General features: G+C 42.9%; 2 protein-coding genes across 3 annotated transcripts; both read left to right on the forward strand.

The window, feature by feature from the left end:
- The first annotated feature begins 5,632 nt into the window (after positions 1 to 5,632).
- On the forward strand, positions 5,633 to 9,855 carry si:ch211-105c13.3 (protein S100-A16). Its single transcript, NM_001311022.1, is given in 3 exon segments — positions 5,633 to 5,750; positions 8,759 to 8,880; positions 9,307 to 9,855. Coding segments are annotated over 2 exon segments (279 nt in total). The 5' UTR covers positions 5,633 to 5,750; positions 8,759 to 8,760; the 3' UTR covers positions 9,466 to 9,855.
- A 1,976-nt stretch (positions 9,856 to 11,831) lies between these two features.
- s100t (S100 calcium binding protein T) lies at positions 11,832 to 14,427 on the forward strand. 2 transcript variants are annotated; one of them, XM_010894438.4, is made up of 3 exons: positions 11,832 to 11,883; positions 13,654 to 13,813; positions 13,892 to 14,427. In XM_010894438.4, the coding sequence occupies exons 2-3, from the start codon at positions 13,655 to 13,657 to the stop codon at positions 14,054 to 14,056; spliced, it is 324 nt and encodes a 107-aa protein (XP_010892740.2). In that variant the 5' UTR covers positions 11,832 to 11,883; position 13,654; the 3' UTR covers positions 14,057 to 14,427. The 2 variants fall into 2 exon arrangements, with proteins under 2 accessions (XP_010892740.2, XP_019896590.1); XM_020041031.3 differs by having other exon boundaries at positions 11,835 to 11,883; positions 13,641 to 13,813.
- Positions 14,428 to 15,432: the final 1,005 nt, after the last annotated feature.

Below are 15,432 nucleotides of genomic sequence, written 5' to 3' on the forward strand. Positions count from 1 at the left end.
TCTCTTCGAAACAGTTGCTAAATTAACAAAAAAGCGAAGCTCAACAAGTGAAGTGGGTCCATTAGAAAACAAATAACTGACTCCTCAAAATTATGGTCCTCAATCAGTTGTCCTAAAAAATTCCTGAACCTCCCTGACCAGGTGTCAATGGGGACACATACATTTTTTGATACCGTATCGCTCGACACATTCACTAAATTTGTAATGAGTTCTAAACCCACAAACTGTCAGCTGGATCCCATTCCAACAAAATTACTTAAGGAGCCATTTCCTGTGCTAGGTCAGCCAATGTTGAACATAATAAATTGCTCCCTTTCCTCCGGATGTGTACCAAACTCACTAAAACAAGTCAAAGGTATGCTTTGGTGTTCCTCAAGGCTGGGTTCTGGGCCCATTATTGTTCTCACTATATATGCTGCCTCTGGGCGATGTAATCCGAAATCACAATGTACATTTTCACTGTTATGCTGATGACACAGTTATACATTTCAATGAAGCATGGAGAAGCCCCAAAATTAGCTACTTTGGAAGCATTCGTTTCAGATATTAAGAAGTGGATGACAGGGAACTTCTTGCTCTTAAACTCAAGAAAAAGATAAATGCTCATTTTAGGACCCAAGAAACAAAGAGCATTGTTAGCAGATCTCACTGTGAACCTCGATGGCTGCATGGTCGTATCCCAAAAAACTAAGAAACTTTGGCATTACCCTTGACCCTGACCTCTCCTTTGATGAACATATATGTCTCAAGTTGCTGATTTAAATTTTTGAAACATTGCAAAAATCAGAAACTTTCTATCAAAAACGGATGCAGAAAAACTAATCCATGCTTTCGTTACTTCTAAACTAGATTACTGCAATGCTCTTCTTTCCGGTTACCCTGACAAATCAATTAATAAACTTCAATTAGTGCCGCACACGGCTGCTAGAATCCCAATTAGAACAAAATTGAAAACATTAATCCTGTACTAGCGTCCTTACACTGGCTGCCTGTTAGGGTTGATTTTAAGGTTTTACTCTTAACCTATAAATCAATACATAGACTTGCTCCTACTTACCTTGCTGAAATGATCCAGCCATACATACCTACACGTAACCTACGATCGCAAGATGCAGGCCTTTTAACTGTACCTAGAATTTCTAAACAAACAGTTGGCCGCAGGGCCTTTTCTCATAGAGCTCCACTCCTGTGGAATGATCTGCCAATAAAGGTTAGAAATGCAAACTCAGTGCAAACTTTCAAGTGTCTACTAAAAACTCATCTCTACAGCACGGTTTATAATTAGGTGTAGCCTGGCCCGGGGGTGTGAAGGTGACCAGTAGGCTTGATACTGTCCACCCTTGCTGTCTTGCCAGGTGGGCTCTCGTCGCCACTGGGATGCCCTCCCTCCAATGCCTTTCTGGGGAAGAGTTATTGGCTTGTTGTTGTCTCTCTGTTGCACACTTGTGCAATTGGGCGGTACTCTGCTGGCAATACTCTGCCATCATTCAGGTTGGTTGCGGTTGTTGGGTGTCCCTTTGGTTGATGCTTGGCAATGTGGGTGGATTGATTTCCTGCCTGTTGGGCCCTGTCCGGGGCCTCCCCCGGGTAGGGCTACAGTGTCACCGGACCCCCCCGTCTCAGTTCCAAGATCTTATGCTGCTATACTATTGTGCTCGAGGATTGGGTCAGTTCTCCTTCCCCACGAAGTTCTCCTTCTCCACTATGAATTGTTGTTATGAGGAATACATTTTCTGAATTTTCCCAGTCTCCTCCTGTTTTAAACTTTAGGAGGACATGAGGTCCTGGTCCACACCTGCAGAGTACCTGGTTTGGGGGGCCCATTGCTGTCCCTGTCCTTGTCCATCTGGTCATACTTCTGACCTAGTCTAAATTTAAATAGACTATGGATTTAGCCCACATGCATTTATTAATTATTCCAATTTGATTCTTAATATCTCACCCGGCACAGCCAGAAGAGGACTGGTCACCCCTCTGAGCCTGGGTCCTCTAGGTTTATTCAAGCAGTATGAATTGTGCTATATTAATAAACTTGCTTGCTCCTCTCTGTGGGCACACTGTCAATCAGAATAAGGGAGACAATCGTTGATTGGGTGTGCCAAATTAGGGTAAACTTAATTGAAGTCCCATAAGAGGACTTCAATCACCAATCAGGAAACTTAAATCACCTGGACAATTTGGCCGGAGTCCAATAATTTTACAGTCTTTTGTTTTGTTTATTTTCCGGCCAAAAGACGGTCATTGCCAGCTGACAGGAGCCCTGATGCATAGTCACATACGTACACACAACATTTTAAACAGGATCCTGGGTCAAAACCATAACACCTTAACAATTCTTCACCGTTTCATTTATTTAAAAGGAACATTGTTGACAAAAAAAGTTTGAAACATCACTCCGAAGTAGTGAAATATATGAATGTCCAAATGTACTTGGCACTGTCTGTAGCTTATGTAGCAGCCTTCCAATACGTCACGGTGTCTGCGTGTTGGCGAATGTAACTGACATGTGCCATAGGCATTGGCTGTGTAGTGCATAAATCAATTACAGTGTCCAGATGTTTACATTTACTGATCCATTCATTACTCGCAAATATAATTATAACTTTTTTGCATCCAGGTAGAACATGGTTTTAATCAAGCATTTAGGCAGCCATATTTGAGCTACTGCAACATTACCTGCAGACACTACAGTCAGAACGGTCTCACTCAGCAAGCATGGCTATCTGCATTACCCCTCCTGTATAAATGCAGTCCCACTATAGGTTACTGCCACCTGGTTATACACAAGTGTATTACATCTAAACTAAACACAGGGAAAAAAATTGAATGGCTCTTACATTAAGTTTAAATTTTCATAGTAAGCCCTCTAATTCAATGTTTTTTTCAGCAAGATCAACAGGAAGCATCATGAAGCATCCCAAAGTCCTCTACATGTTCCCTGGGATGTTCTAAAGGCCTCTGCATGTTCCCTGGGATGTTCTAAAGGCCTCTGCATGTTCCCTGGGATGTTCTAAAGGCCTCTGCATGTTCCTTGGGATGTTCTAAAGGCCTCTGCATGTTCCCTGGGATGTTCTAAAGGCCTCTGCATGTTCTATGTTTAGAGTCTCTTAAGGGGGAAGTTAAGGGACTGGTTTTCTAGACTTTTGGTTGCATATTAATATCTTATTTTGACATTTCTTTCTTTGCCACCATTGTTTTTTTCTTGTTGCCTTTTTTCAATTATTCATTTAATTAACGATAATTCAATGTAATTCATCTTGAACTGTAGCTGATCTGAATGTATTTGAGCAGAACGATAACATACAAAAATATAAAAAATATTCCCTCTTGAAAATTATACATTAGGATTAGTTAGATGTTGTTAGTGTATTACAGGAAAACTTAAAATAACACAAAATAAAAGTCCACTTTCTATAAGTAACTAATTGATGCAGTGTCATTTTCGAGTAGCTTTAATCTAAAATAATGATACACATAGTGATAACTGAGAACTAATGTGTGTTCTGCATGCGTGCGTGTGCGTGCATGCGTGCGTGGGTGGGTATATTGGGCTCCTGAATAGTGCCATGGTAACATTCCTGCACTAACTGAAATGTAAACCACTCTGAATCAAACCGTCTGCAAAATGATAACAATATCAGATGTAAAAGTAACTTTCACCATTAAAAACAAAGTGGTGTATTTCTGGATAAGAACACGTTGAAGAAACACTATCATACTGTGTAAAACAAGTGTCATTTTCCACAAACCATGTTTATGTCTTTAATTGGGACTATTAACGTTGATGTAAAATTGTAACAGCCTGATTTCAAATAGTGTATATACGTCACAAGGAAGTATTGTTTGGCATTCCTAAAAATGTATAGGGTTTAGAAAAACATCCAACAAACGCCGACTCTGAGTAGGATTCCCACCGTGTCTTATCCATTATAGCCAGAGGGTTGGATTTATTTCACACACTGTGACTCTTGTCAGAATCGGAAAAAAACATTACTACAATTACAAGACAAACTATTTGAATCTTCATTAAACTGATGTTAGATTTCATTTAAGTCCGACTCATTGGTTGATTGTTTTAAATACGAGGAAAGGAGTGAGCCTTACGATTGCGTACCGGGCGTTGACATTTGTGGGGGGGGTCCTTTGGGACATGCCAAGGTTCCTCAGCCACTGCGGCAGAGGGTGAATTTCAGGCCACCCCTATTTCAGAACACTTATCTGTCCCACTGTATCTAATATACTCCCTTTTCACCTCCGTGTCAGTTATGGATGGACAGTTTCAGTTCTTACAGTAGCCCGGGATTATGTTCACCAAGTCTTTCAGGGTTCTTATAGTGAGAGAAGCTTCCCTGTAAGCTTTCTTGTCAATCAACCTCACTAATTAGTGATTCAGACTGCTCTTACTAATTAAAGATGTAGATGTAAAATGTTTATTTTTGTTTATTTCTGTCCTAATCCCTATCCCTTTCATGCACAGCCAGAGTAACCTCATTCTGACAGTACGTTTGTGCCTTTAGAGCATAGTGGTACGTTAAACTTGATGGACTACAGCTAATCCTGCGCCCGCACACAACTTAATCGTGTTTGTATGTCTTGTCTGTGTAAATAGTGACTGTTGGTCCGTAAGCAGAACATTTTCTTGTCTCTGTGTGAATGAGCAACTGAAAACCATGGCTGCGATAATCTTCTAAGTTATTTAACAGTTACTGTCTCCTAGCTTTGAGAAGAGTTATTGGCCCAGTCTGCCCCATAATGCACTGCAGTAGAACCTCAAAGTGGGCCTGTGGTGGGCCAGCAGCGTTTAGATGTGAATTGCACAATCAGAATCCTAATTCCATCACAAGCAGCAAACCATGACACTATGTTCACCCCCGCCGAAATTACAACTTTATTGCCATTCTCTCTAGGAAAGTGTATTTTAGCAAGCTGGGGGACATTTTCTGTTTTCTGGGAAGTATGGTTTCTGTGTCTGAGCTGTGCGGTTTAATAAGTTCAAGCTGATGTTGACTTTATGGGTGTGGTGGAATTATGTCTGTCTCTGCTGATTCATCTGCCAAAACACACCAACACACACAAATATCCGTACTTTACTCTAGCCTAATTTGAACCTTACTGAACACGATTCACTAAAAAGCATTCAAGGTGTTCCAGGCAAGACTTGGCTTGTTTCTCCTCCATTGTTCCTCGGGCAAGTGGGAGGCCAATTACGTCACAACTTCCCATCATAACTAATGGTAGCCTCCTGCTTGAAGTTTGCAGCTGTGTAAAAAACAAGTTTTTGCAAAATACGTGTGTGTGTGTGTGCGCGCGCGCGCGCGTGCGTGTGTCACTGATGTGTTGTGAATTCGTAATAATTTATACATGACTTACCAGGGTTTATAGTTTTTTTTCTAGTCAACAACATTTCATGTTTTTTAAGGATCAAATAACATTCCATCTTTAAAAAATACTCAAATATTGACTTTCTAACTACAGCGCAGTTATCGATAGGCTACAACAAAACGAATCAACATGCTGTTTGCAGCTCTTCCCCTCATTTTACCTCTTTCCTAACTCCTATCTCTCCCTGTGTATACGCCCTATGACATAACAAAAGTTGGGCAAAGAAAAAATCACGGAAGGGAACGCAGCTAGTTTGTCAAGTTTAAGCCTTGAGAAGAGTGCCTGAGAGTCCAACAGAGACAGAAAAAGAGAGAGTGAGCCTGGACAAGAGACATTTCTGTTCACATTTGTACTTGTTCGCGATAACGGTGAGTAGATCAATGTTAAGGTATGTCTTGAATGTTTGATGTTATGTTAATTCAAATGTGTGCTGATGGATCCAAAAGGGCCTCCCAGAAACAGACGTTTTTTCAATTTTAGCTAATTTCCACCGTTCGTTCATCAATAATGGATAGTTTACGAATGCGGCACCAGGGATCGTGTTTTCCTTGTCGGTAACCCAAACCTTAATCCCCTTACATCTCAGGAGAAACCGGAGAGTGTCTTTATTTATTTACTTGCCCTATGTCAGTCTTACCTCGGGACCACTCTACAAATCGACCGGATTAGTTAGGCTAAATGTAGAGGCGGGGGACCCAAACCCAAGGTGGGCACCCCAATCTTCTCCAGTTACGCGAGAGCTCAAGAGTGGCTGGTGCTGCCGTAGTTGGCATTACAAGCTAGTGGACAATGACATCCGTTCGAGTCTGTCAACAGAATCGACACTCACAGTGGCCCAGTGAAACCGCAGCCAGGGCAGCTCCCTCGTCCCTCTTTTCACCCTGAATTATTCACGGTAGACTCCGGCAGCGCGAGTCGAATGGCAATGGCGACCTATGTGTATTTAATAGCGCGGGGGAGAAATTGCATGTCCCAACAGAGATGCGATGACAGCAACATGCAGGTATGGTTGCGGAAATGATATAGTCACACCTAGTAACCTACGGGTAGGAACTCATCCCCGCCGATTGCTTCTGATTGGGCGTCGTAAACCAGTGGACGTAGCTCTAATCCTGGACAAGACATTATGTACACGATTTTACACAGCGCTCATTCTATAGACAGCCAGCAGAGGATTTCATAATTTTCATCGCTGCCAGGGACCCACCCAAAAGCCACCTTCAAACATAACATATATATATACCCCCTACTTCGAGCCCAGACCTTTGCTCTGACGACTTGAATAGGGGAGACCACGCCCTGATCAATTAAACATGTTATGTGGGATTCCTGGTTTTTCCAGGTCATAAAAAAAAAAAACACCAAGCTAATCCACTCCTCCATTGCCTGACCCAGTTCTGTCCAGGGTTCTGTTCTGTATTCTGCTGCAGCCCAGCCATATTAGTTTCCACACGTTATTCTCTGTTCGGATCTGAGACACCAATGGAACAATCTGCTCACCAATCACTCCGATATAGGCCTCACACACGCACACGCAGCTTGTCCTAATTATGCACGATGTGTTTCGAAGGTGTCCTTTGCTCAGGACATCCACAGGTTTGTAAAATAGTGATGAGAGGGAAGAACATAATGAAAGATGACCAGCATTGTGGGTCTGTGGTTCGGGGGGTTGGAGAGGGTTACTGGAGATTATATATGTGTGTGTGGATATCAAGAATCCTACACCTGCTGTCAAAAGAGGGGTGTGTTCTCCTCTCACCACTAATTAGGCTAATGCTATAGCTGCACTAATTGGCCTTGGCCCCGGGCAATGGTGGGTGTTTTTATTTCTGGGGGCGAATATGTGTGTCTGTATGAGATTTATGTGAACCCAGTGTGTGTGTGTGTGTGTGTGTGTGTGTGTGTGTGTGTGTGTGTGTGTGTGTGTGTGTGCGCGTGCGCACTGAGGATGTGAATCTGTGGCTTTTTACTCTACAGATACCCTGATCACATCGCTCCAACACATCTGTCATCACAATAACCATTCCTTAGGACATCACCCCAATGCGTCTGTCATTACCATTACACTTCCTTATAAGATAACCCCAGCACACCTAACATTACCCATTACCCTTCATTATGACATCACCCCAGCACACCTAACATTACCCATTACCCTTCATTATGACATCACCCCAGCACACCTAACATTACCCATTACCCTTCATTATGACATCACCCCAGCACACCTAACATTACCCATTACCCTTCATTATGACATCACCCCAGCACACCTAACATTACCCATTACCCTTCATTATGACATCACCCCAGCACACCTAACATTACCCATTACCCTTCATTATGACATCACCCCAGCACACCTAACATTACCCATTACCCTTCATTATGACATCACCCCAGCACACCTAACATTACCCATTACCCTTCATTATGACATCACCCCAGCACACCTAACATTACCCATTACCCTTCATTATGACATCACCCCAGCACACCTAACATTACCCTTCATTATGACATCACCCCAGCACACCTAACATTACCCTTCATTATGACATCACCCCAGCACACCTAACATTACCCTTCATTATGACATCACCCCAGCACACCTAACATTACCCTTCATTATGACATCACCCCAGCACACCTAACATTACCCTTCATTATGACATCACCCCAGCACACCTAACATTACCCTTCATTATGACATCACCCCAGCACACCTAACATTACCCATCACCACAACCCTTTCTTAGGACATCACCCCAAAACATCTGTCATTACCCTTCCTTATAAGATAACCCCAGCACACCTAACATTACCCATCATCATTACCCTTCCTTACAACATCACCACATTGCCATATTTTGCACAAAAGGTCTTAACTGTAGTAATGTGAACCTTTGGCTTTCTGTCTGCTTTTGGTGATCAGGTATCCTACCAGGTCAGAGGTCACAGCACCTATTGTGTTTACCTCACAGACTGGTGCTCCATTCTCCCCCACTGCTGTCCCCCACCTCCTCTCCCCCTGCCCCCCCTATCTTCTCTCTATCACTCCCCCACTGCTCCCCTTCTCTCCAATCCTTCTTCATCCATTTATCCATTCTCCCCTCTGCCCCCCCCCCCCTCTGCCTCATATTTGCCTCCCTTCCCTTTTTCCCCTCCCTCCATCCCTCACCTCTCCCCACACCTTTCTGCATTCCTCCAATCACCCCTTCTCTCACATCCCTAGGTTCCTTTGTTCACCTCACTAATTCCTCCTCCTATCTCCCTCCCTCCACCCGAGACACCCCCATGCTTCCATCTCAACAGACCTAAGTAGTTCAGATGTTTGTAGTGAGTCTTTGATTCCTCTTCTCTCCTCTCCCTGTAGTAATGGAGTCCGCCATTAAGACAGTGGTCAGTGTGTATCTGAAGTCTGCCAAAGGGAAGGAAAGTCTAGGAGATAAAGACTTCCAAACCATGGTCAAGAAACAGCTTGGCAACATCATGACTGTAAGTTCCACCTAACCCATGTCCTCCTTTCACTATGTGTCTAATACAAACCTAACCCTGTACTTGACCCTGTATTCATGTCTCAACATCTTAGTTAAACCTAAACCTAGCCTTAACCCTATATTCATCTTTCCACACCCAGATCCAACCTAATCCTGTATTGATGTTCCAACTCTAGCCTTAACCCTGGATGAATGTTCCCACATCCTGGTTTGATCACAACCTAACCCTAATATATAACCTGACTCTAGCTTTAACCCTGGATGAATGTTCCCACATCTTGGTTTGATCACAATTTAACCCTAATTTATAACCTAACTCTAGCCCTAACCCTGGATGGATGTTTCCACAAGATTGATAAATGACTTTTCTCCTTCTCCCCCCCCCCCCCCCCCCCCCCCCACACACGCACACAAACACACACAGGAAACAGACAGTTCATCTGCCATCAAGGAAATGCGTAAAGGGCTGGATGAGAACAACGATGGGAAGGTCAGCTTCCAGGAGTACATGACTCTGATTGGCTACCTGGCCAACACCCTCAGTGAGGAGAAGACTGCAGCCAACAATGCACCTGCCTCTTAGGCACTCCATTAGACATTCTATAAGGCTTCTTTGGCAGTCTATAAGGCAGGATACTTCAATCCTAGTTCTCAGCACCCGGAGGATGTGCAGGCTTCATTACACCACCGACACATCAGGTTAAAGTAAAACGGGTCAGAATGGAGTTGAATGGTGTGTAGGTTCACATGGCAACAGTTGAAGAGCACTGACCTACTGCCTCATACTCCAGTAGAGGATTAGAAACTTGTCTTGGACCCCCCCCCCCTTTCTTTAGACCTCATCACTGCATGCATCATCCTCACACCAGTTACTTCCAAGTATTGAACCCTGCAAATACACTACAAATCTGTATCTGTGTTATAATAATGTTACCCACTGGCTTTATAAAACTGTTATGAAGGCATTTTTAAAATAACATGTGACTGTTGTGGTTCTTTATTCTAACTGAGGAACATTGGTTAGCACGGTGTACTGTTAATTACATTATACGTTTACAGTATGACCTTCTCTGGGTGATCCTGTGCCAGGAAGTCTCTCTCGCTCTCATACAAGCACACACACACACACACATACAGATCTTAAAACCTACCTGCTGATACGTTTCCATGGCCACCAGCAGCAGTGCCTCCTTAATGTAGTCATGTCACACTCTGTGGTCCACAAAACAACAGTATATGGAAACTGGACACCATCAGTTTTCCTCTGCACTGCATGCATGCACACACACACAGGTTTCTGAGTGCCCCAAGTTGAGATAAGCACTACAATAAATTAAAGCAGATCTACATAATACAAAAGGTGGTCTATACTGCAACAAAGACAGATCTATACAAAACGCTTCTATAACACATCCCTACAAAATACACCAGGGGTTCTACAATGTAGCAAATATGGACCTGTACAATCCACCAGGGGTTCTACAATGTAACAAATATGGACCTGTACAATACACCAGGGGTTCTACAATGTAACAAATATGGACCTGTACAATACACCAGGGGTTACATACTAATGCAAAGACATCTGCGGTATAAACTAGAGGCTGCGTGCTGTAACAAACCCTTGCACAAGTTTTGTTTTATAATAAATCTCAATTATAGATGTTCAGTTTCATAGAAAGTGATAAGATCAACTGATAGCTGCTGTCATGTATAAATGACTTCCCAAACAAAGTCCTGTTTCTTTGACACCTCAGGCTTTAGAAGGCTGTATTTCAGCTCTGAATGTCATGGAATCAAACTAAATGTAATCCCATGTCCAGAGTCCTGTCTTCCTCTGGTCTTTCATAGCTTGTTTCTAATATGAATCACTACAGATGTATGTGTAGGGATAAATCTCAATAACATTGCAAATATTTACTATACTACTATATGAAGAAACTCTCCTCAAATAAAGGTAGGCCTTCAGTAAAATGCAATATTTTATTATTTTGAATTTGAATTGCAATTCAAATTTAATAAAGACATTAGAAAATCCTCACGAGTTTGAACAGGCCAATCGGAAGTCTGGGGAAGGCAAATCAGCAACCTTCGTCTTTTTTTATGACAGGTAAATGCCCACACCATTCAGTTTTTGGGATACATTGTTCAGGTATGCCTACTGACATTTTTTATGAAAATCTTTGGAAGGAAAATGACTGCTCATGTTGTGTGTAATTCAATGTAATGTAATTTTTAAAAGAAACCCAGAGTAGGTTGTTTTATCTCAGGGATTATATTTTGTCTTTGAAAGACGGTGTATTGTTGGCCCCAAATATATAGCAGTGTTTCAGTGTCTTATGTTTAGTGGTTGAATCCATTTTAACACACGGTACAATATGGCTTCTGGTGGAGGCTACAGTAATCCACTGCTACACTTAAGACAGGCAAGTGATCTGTTTGGATCTATGCACTGTAACTCTCTCTGGCCAAAGACACCCTCTGAACACAGAATAAACACACCTCATCCCCCCTCTACTCTCATCCTCTCTGCTTTTCCTCCTCCAAACCTTGGCTCACTCCGGAACATACTAAGGCAATCATTCGTCATTCATTTATTACACATCCCTCGCAGGTAAAAGTGTGTGACTGTTTTCCAGTGTTGTGGACACTAGGTTAAGTGTGCCATCCCATTGTGATCTGTAGAAGTTCACCTCAGTCAAGATCATATTTCAAAGTAAGTCTGAATTTGATCACCCTGAGGGTAGTAAATGGCATTGTGGTGTCATGTCTGACAACTTCTAGGATGGGTATCCCATCCATCGTGGGATCTTATCTGTCCATCGCAGGAGGGCAGGTGTCCGTCGTGTAAATAGAGAAGGAGGGGAGGAGACTGGCGGGGTTAGAGGAGTGAGGCGTATTTAAGAGCCTGCCCTTTGCCTCTCCTCCACGTTCTTTGCTTCTTTCCCTCTCCTCTCTCTCTTGGTGTCCAGCTGCAAGCCAACACTCCTCTGTCAATCAGGTAAGCCAGATGTGATGAGGTCGTTTGTGGTACTGCTCTCCTAAACAGTTACAAATATCATTCTTCCAGAAAAGGGAGAGCACAGGTCTTTAGACATCATTACTCTGTGTTCTTAGAAAAAAGGGTTCCAGAAGTATTCTTCAGCTTGTCCCATAGGAGAATATATGGAAGAAAAAATGTTGGTTCCATGTACAATCGTCTGTTGAATGGAATCGAAAAGTGTTCTAACTGGAACCAAAAAGGTTTTATTGAAGGGTCCTTGTATGGGGAATGCTGGAGAAATCTTTTAGGTTCTAGATAGCACCTTTCTTCTAAGAGAGGGTTTTCATGTCACTACTCTGGGATGACAGTCTGTACAGAGATTCTGATTGGTTGAAGTTCATTGTTGTATACATGCTCTGCCCTGCTGTATTTCCTCTGCACTGAACTCGTTGATTCATTTTCTATAAATGTCTTGTTTACAAAAATTTGTGTAGATTTATTTTGGGGAAGAAGTGAATGCCATTTTTGGGGCAGATTCGTAGAGTGGTCATGTTTGGGAATGGTCAGGGAGTGAGGGTGATTAGATAGAGGTAGAGTGGTCTGTGTTTGGGAACAGTGAGGGTGATTGTATAGAGGTAGAGTGGTCCTTGTTTGGGAATGGTCAGGGAGTGAGGGTGATTAGATAGAGGTAGAGTGGTCCTTGTTTGGGAATGGTCAGGGAGTGAGGGTGATTAGATAGAGGTAGAGTGGTCCTTGTTTGGGAACAGTCAGGGAGTGAAGGTGATTAGATAGAGGTAGAGTGGTCCTTGTTTGGGAACAGTCAGGGAGTGAGGGTGATTATATAGAGGTAGAGTGGTCCTTGTTTGGGAACAGTCAGGGTGTGAAGGTGATTAGATAGAGGTAGAGTGGTCCTTGTTTGGGAACAGTCAGGGAGTGAGGGTGATTATATAGAGGTAGAGTGGTCCTTGTTTGGGAACAGTCAGGGAGTGAGGGTGATTATATAGAGGTAGAGTGGTCCTTGTTTGGGAACAGTCAGGGAGTGAGGGTGATTATATAGAGGTAGAGTGGTCCTTGTTTGGGAACAGTCAGGGAGTGAGGGTGATTATATAGAGGTAGAGTGGTCCTTGTTTGGGAACAGTCAGGGAGTGAGGGTGATTATATAGAGGTAGAGTGGTCCTTGTTTGGGAACAGTCAGGGAGTGAGGGTGATTATATAGAGGTAGAGTGGTCTGTGTTTGAGAACGTTCAGGAGGTGGGGTACATATAACTTTCTCTGCAGTGTTTCCAGCCATCTGATTCACCTCTAGCAAAGAGTAGCTCAGGTTCCTGTGTCCCAGTTCGTCCTGGTTTGGGACGGACAGGCCCCAGGTTATAGATAGAGTGGTGTGAGTTTCACTCTTATCAGCAGGTTGGAAAGCTCACATAACCTGATCACTATTACAGCTCTCCAGTTCATCCTATGGGTCTCACCATGGCTCACCACAGATCCAAATCATTCAATGGGAAAGTGAATCTTACTTACCATACAGGTCTCACTGTCTGTTACAATTTATGCAGTAGGACTCCAGTAGTTGGGGGCTAATGTTGTGGGCTTTGTGCCATTTCAGAACTACCAAGGGTGTCTCTCTCTATTCATCCATTAATCTCTCATTCTTTGTGTCCTGCTGTGGTCAGCAGTAGATATCAATCTGATCCTGGCTTCCATGAGAAAAAACACATTCATCATGCTGAGGCTACAGAAGTGGATGTCCTACTGTAATGTCTAACACTTACCAGCTTCTCTCTGCAGTATGTCTGACAAAACAGAGACCGTTTCCACACTGGAGAATGCCATGCAGCTGATGATCCAAACCTTCCACAAGTACTCTGGGGACGAGGGCGACAAATACACCCTGAGCAGAGCAGAGCTCAAAGTGATGCTCACTACTGAGCTAGGGAATTACCTGGGGGTAAGGAGATCCGAACACTGACACCGACACACACACTCACACACATATTGTAAAACTCTTCCGTGTTCCCATGTCCAGAATGCCCAGGACAAGGATGCAGTGGACAAGGTGATGGCTGACCTGGACGCCAATAATGATGGCGAGGTGGACTTCACTGAGTTCATCATCCTGGTTGGAGCCCTGACCGTAGCATGCAACGACTTCTTCCTGGAGTACAATGAGAAGGGAGAGAAAAAGAAGTGACCGAACTCTCACACTTATGTTTTCTCTGACACGCACAAGCAAATATGTACTCTCCCACACCAATGCTCAGTCTTACACACACACACACACACACACACATACCTGCACACACTGAGTAAGAGGAGTGGAAAATTATGGTTATGATGATGTTGATGAGATGTGTCCATTTTACCCCTGCCTTGACCAAATATTTATTAACTCTCTCTCTCACTCTCTCTCTCTCTCACACACACACACACACACACACACACACACACGCACACGCAAACAGTAAGATATGTTCAGAGTTTTGAAGTTGGAGTTTAAAGTCAGTATCAATAAGTCATTGTTGAATATGTGAATATCAATTCTGGGTTTTTTCATAAGTTTTGTAAACCTCTAATCATTTTATGTTTATTTATTGGTTAACTGTTCCTCCTCAATAAAATGAATTACATGACATTCAACCAAAGCTTTGTTGAGGTGTTTGTTTGTGGTATTGACATGTTGAGCTATTCCTCATGTCCAAGTCTCTTGGGTGAAAAAAGTAGTAGCACAGGCTGGCCACCAGATGGTGGCAGAGTAAAAGACACCGGAGAGGGACTTGACAGGTTTTCTCAATCTATTGGGCAATTCTTTTTTAAACAGTCATAACATTCTCTGATCTGTAAGGGCAATTGTCACAACTGTTTTCTGGGGACATCACAACTATATGGCATGTCTGAAAATTTTTATTGTGTCAGTATATTGGCCCCATTCTGATTTTGCCCACATTATTACCAACTTATAGATCATTTAAAGATGCGTTATGTTGTGATTGTTAAATTAAGGTCAAGATCAGGATGAAGGAGGCATTTCAGAGGCAAGTGTAAAGGATGGTGACAGATTGTCTGTCGAACAGCAGATCTAACAGATATGTCCCCAGCAGACCCATTAAACTATCCTCCCATTTATAGGATGATAATAATAAGGTAACTTGGCTAAATATTAAATGAATCGAAATAATAGAACAGGCGAGACTTTCTGGATCGTGACACTGGATGTGTTTCTATTGCCTATGCAGCGATGTGATACCGAATTGTACTTCCATTGGTCAAACATTACAAACATCAATACTACTGTGGACCAGAAGTGGGTCCTGCACGTTTGCACACACAACAGTTGGTTGGTATTAGGAGGTTAATATCACCATGGAATAGGCCTCTAGGTCTGTTAGCCCAGTGATTGCCTTGAATCAGGTCACTAACTCGGTATGGGGGGGGAACTTCAGCAACATTGGTATTAGAAAGACAGGAAATGTTGCTTTCTTTCCTGTGGTGTAGGTTTTATGTGAGCTCAGGGTAATTCCAGTGCAGAACTAAAGAGTGTGTGTGACCATGTGTGATAGTGTTTCGGAA

The sequence above is a fragment of the Esox lucius genome, chromosome 20 (genome assembly GCF_011004845.1).
Source record: "Esox lucius isolate fEsoLuc1 chromosome 20, fEsoLuc1.pri, whole genome shotgun sequence".
NCBI classification, from domain to species: domain Eukaryota; kingdom Metazoa; phylum Chordata; class Actinopteri; order Esociformes; family Esocidae; genus Esox; species Esox lucius.

Bases quoted from the DNA above. Each gene is read 5' to 3' on its own strand.
- s100t (XM_010894438.4), top strand. From the start codon at position 13,655: ATGTCTGACAAAACAGAGACCGTTTCCACACTGGAGAATGCCATGCAG. The intron at 13,814-13,891 runs GTAAGGAGATCC...TCCCATGTCCAG, and splicing joins AGCTAGGGAATTACCTGGGG to AATGCCCAGGACAAGGATGC.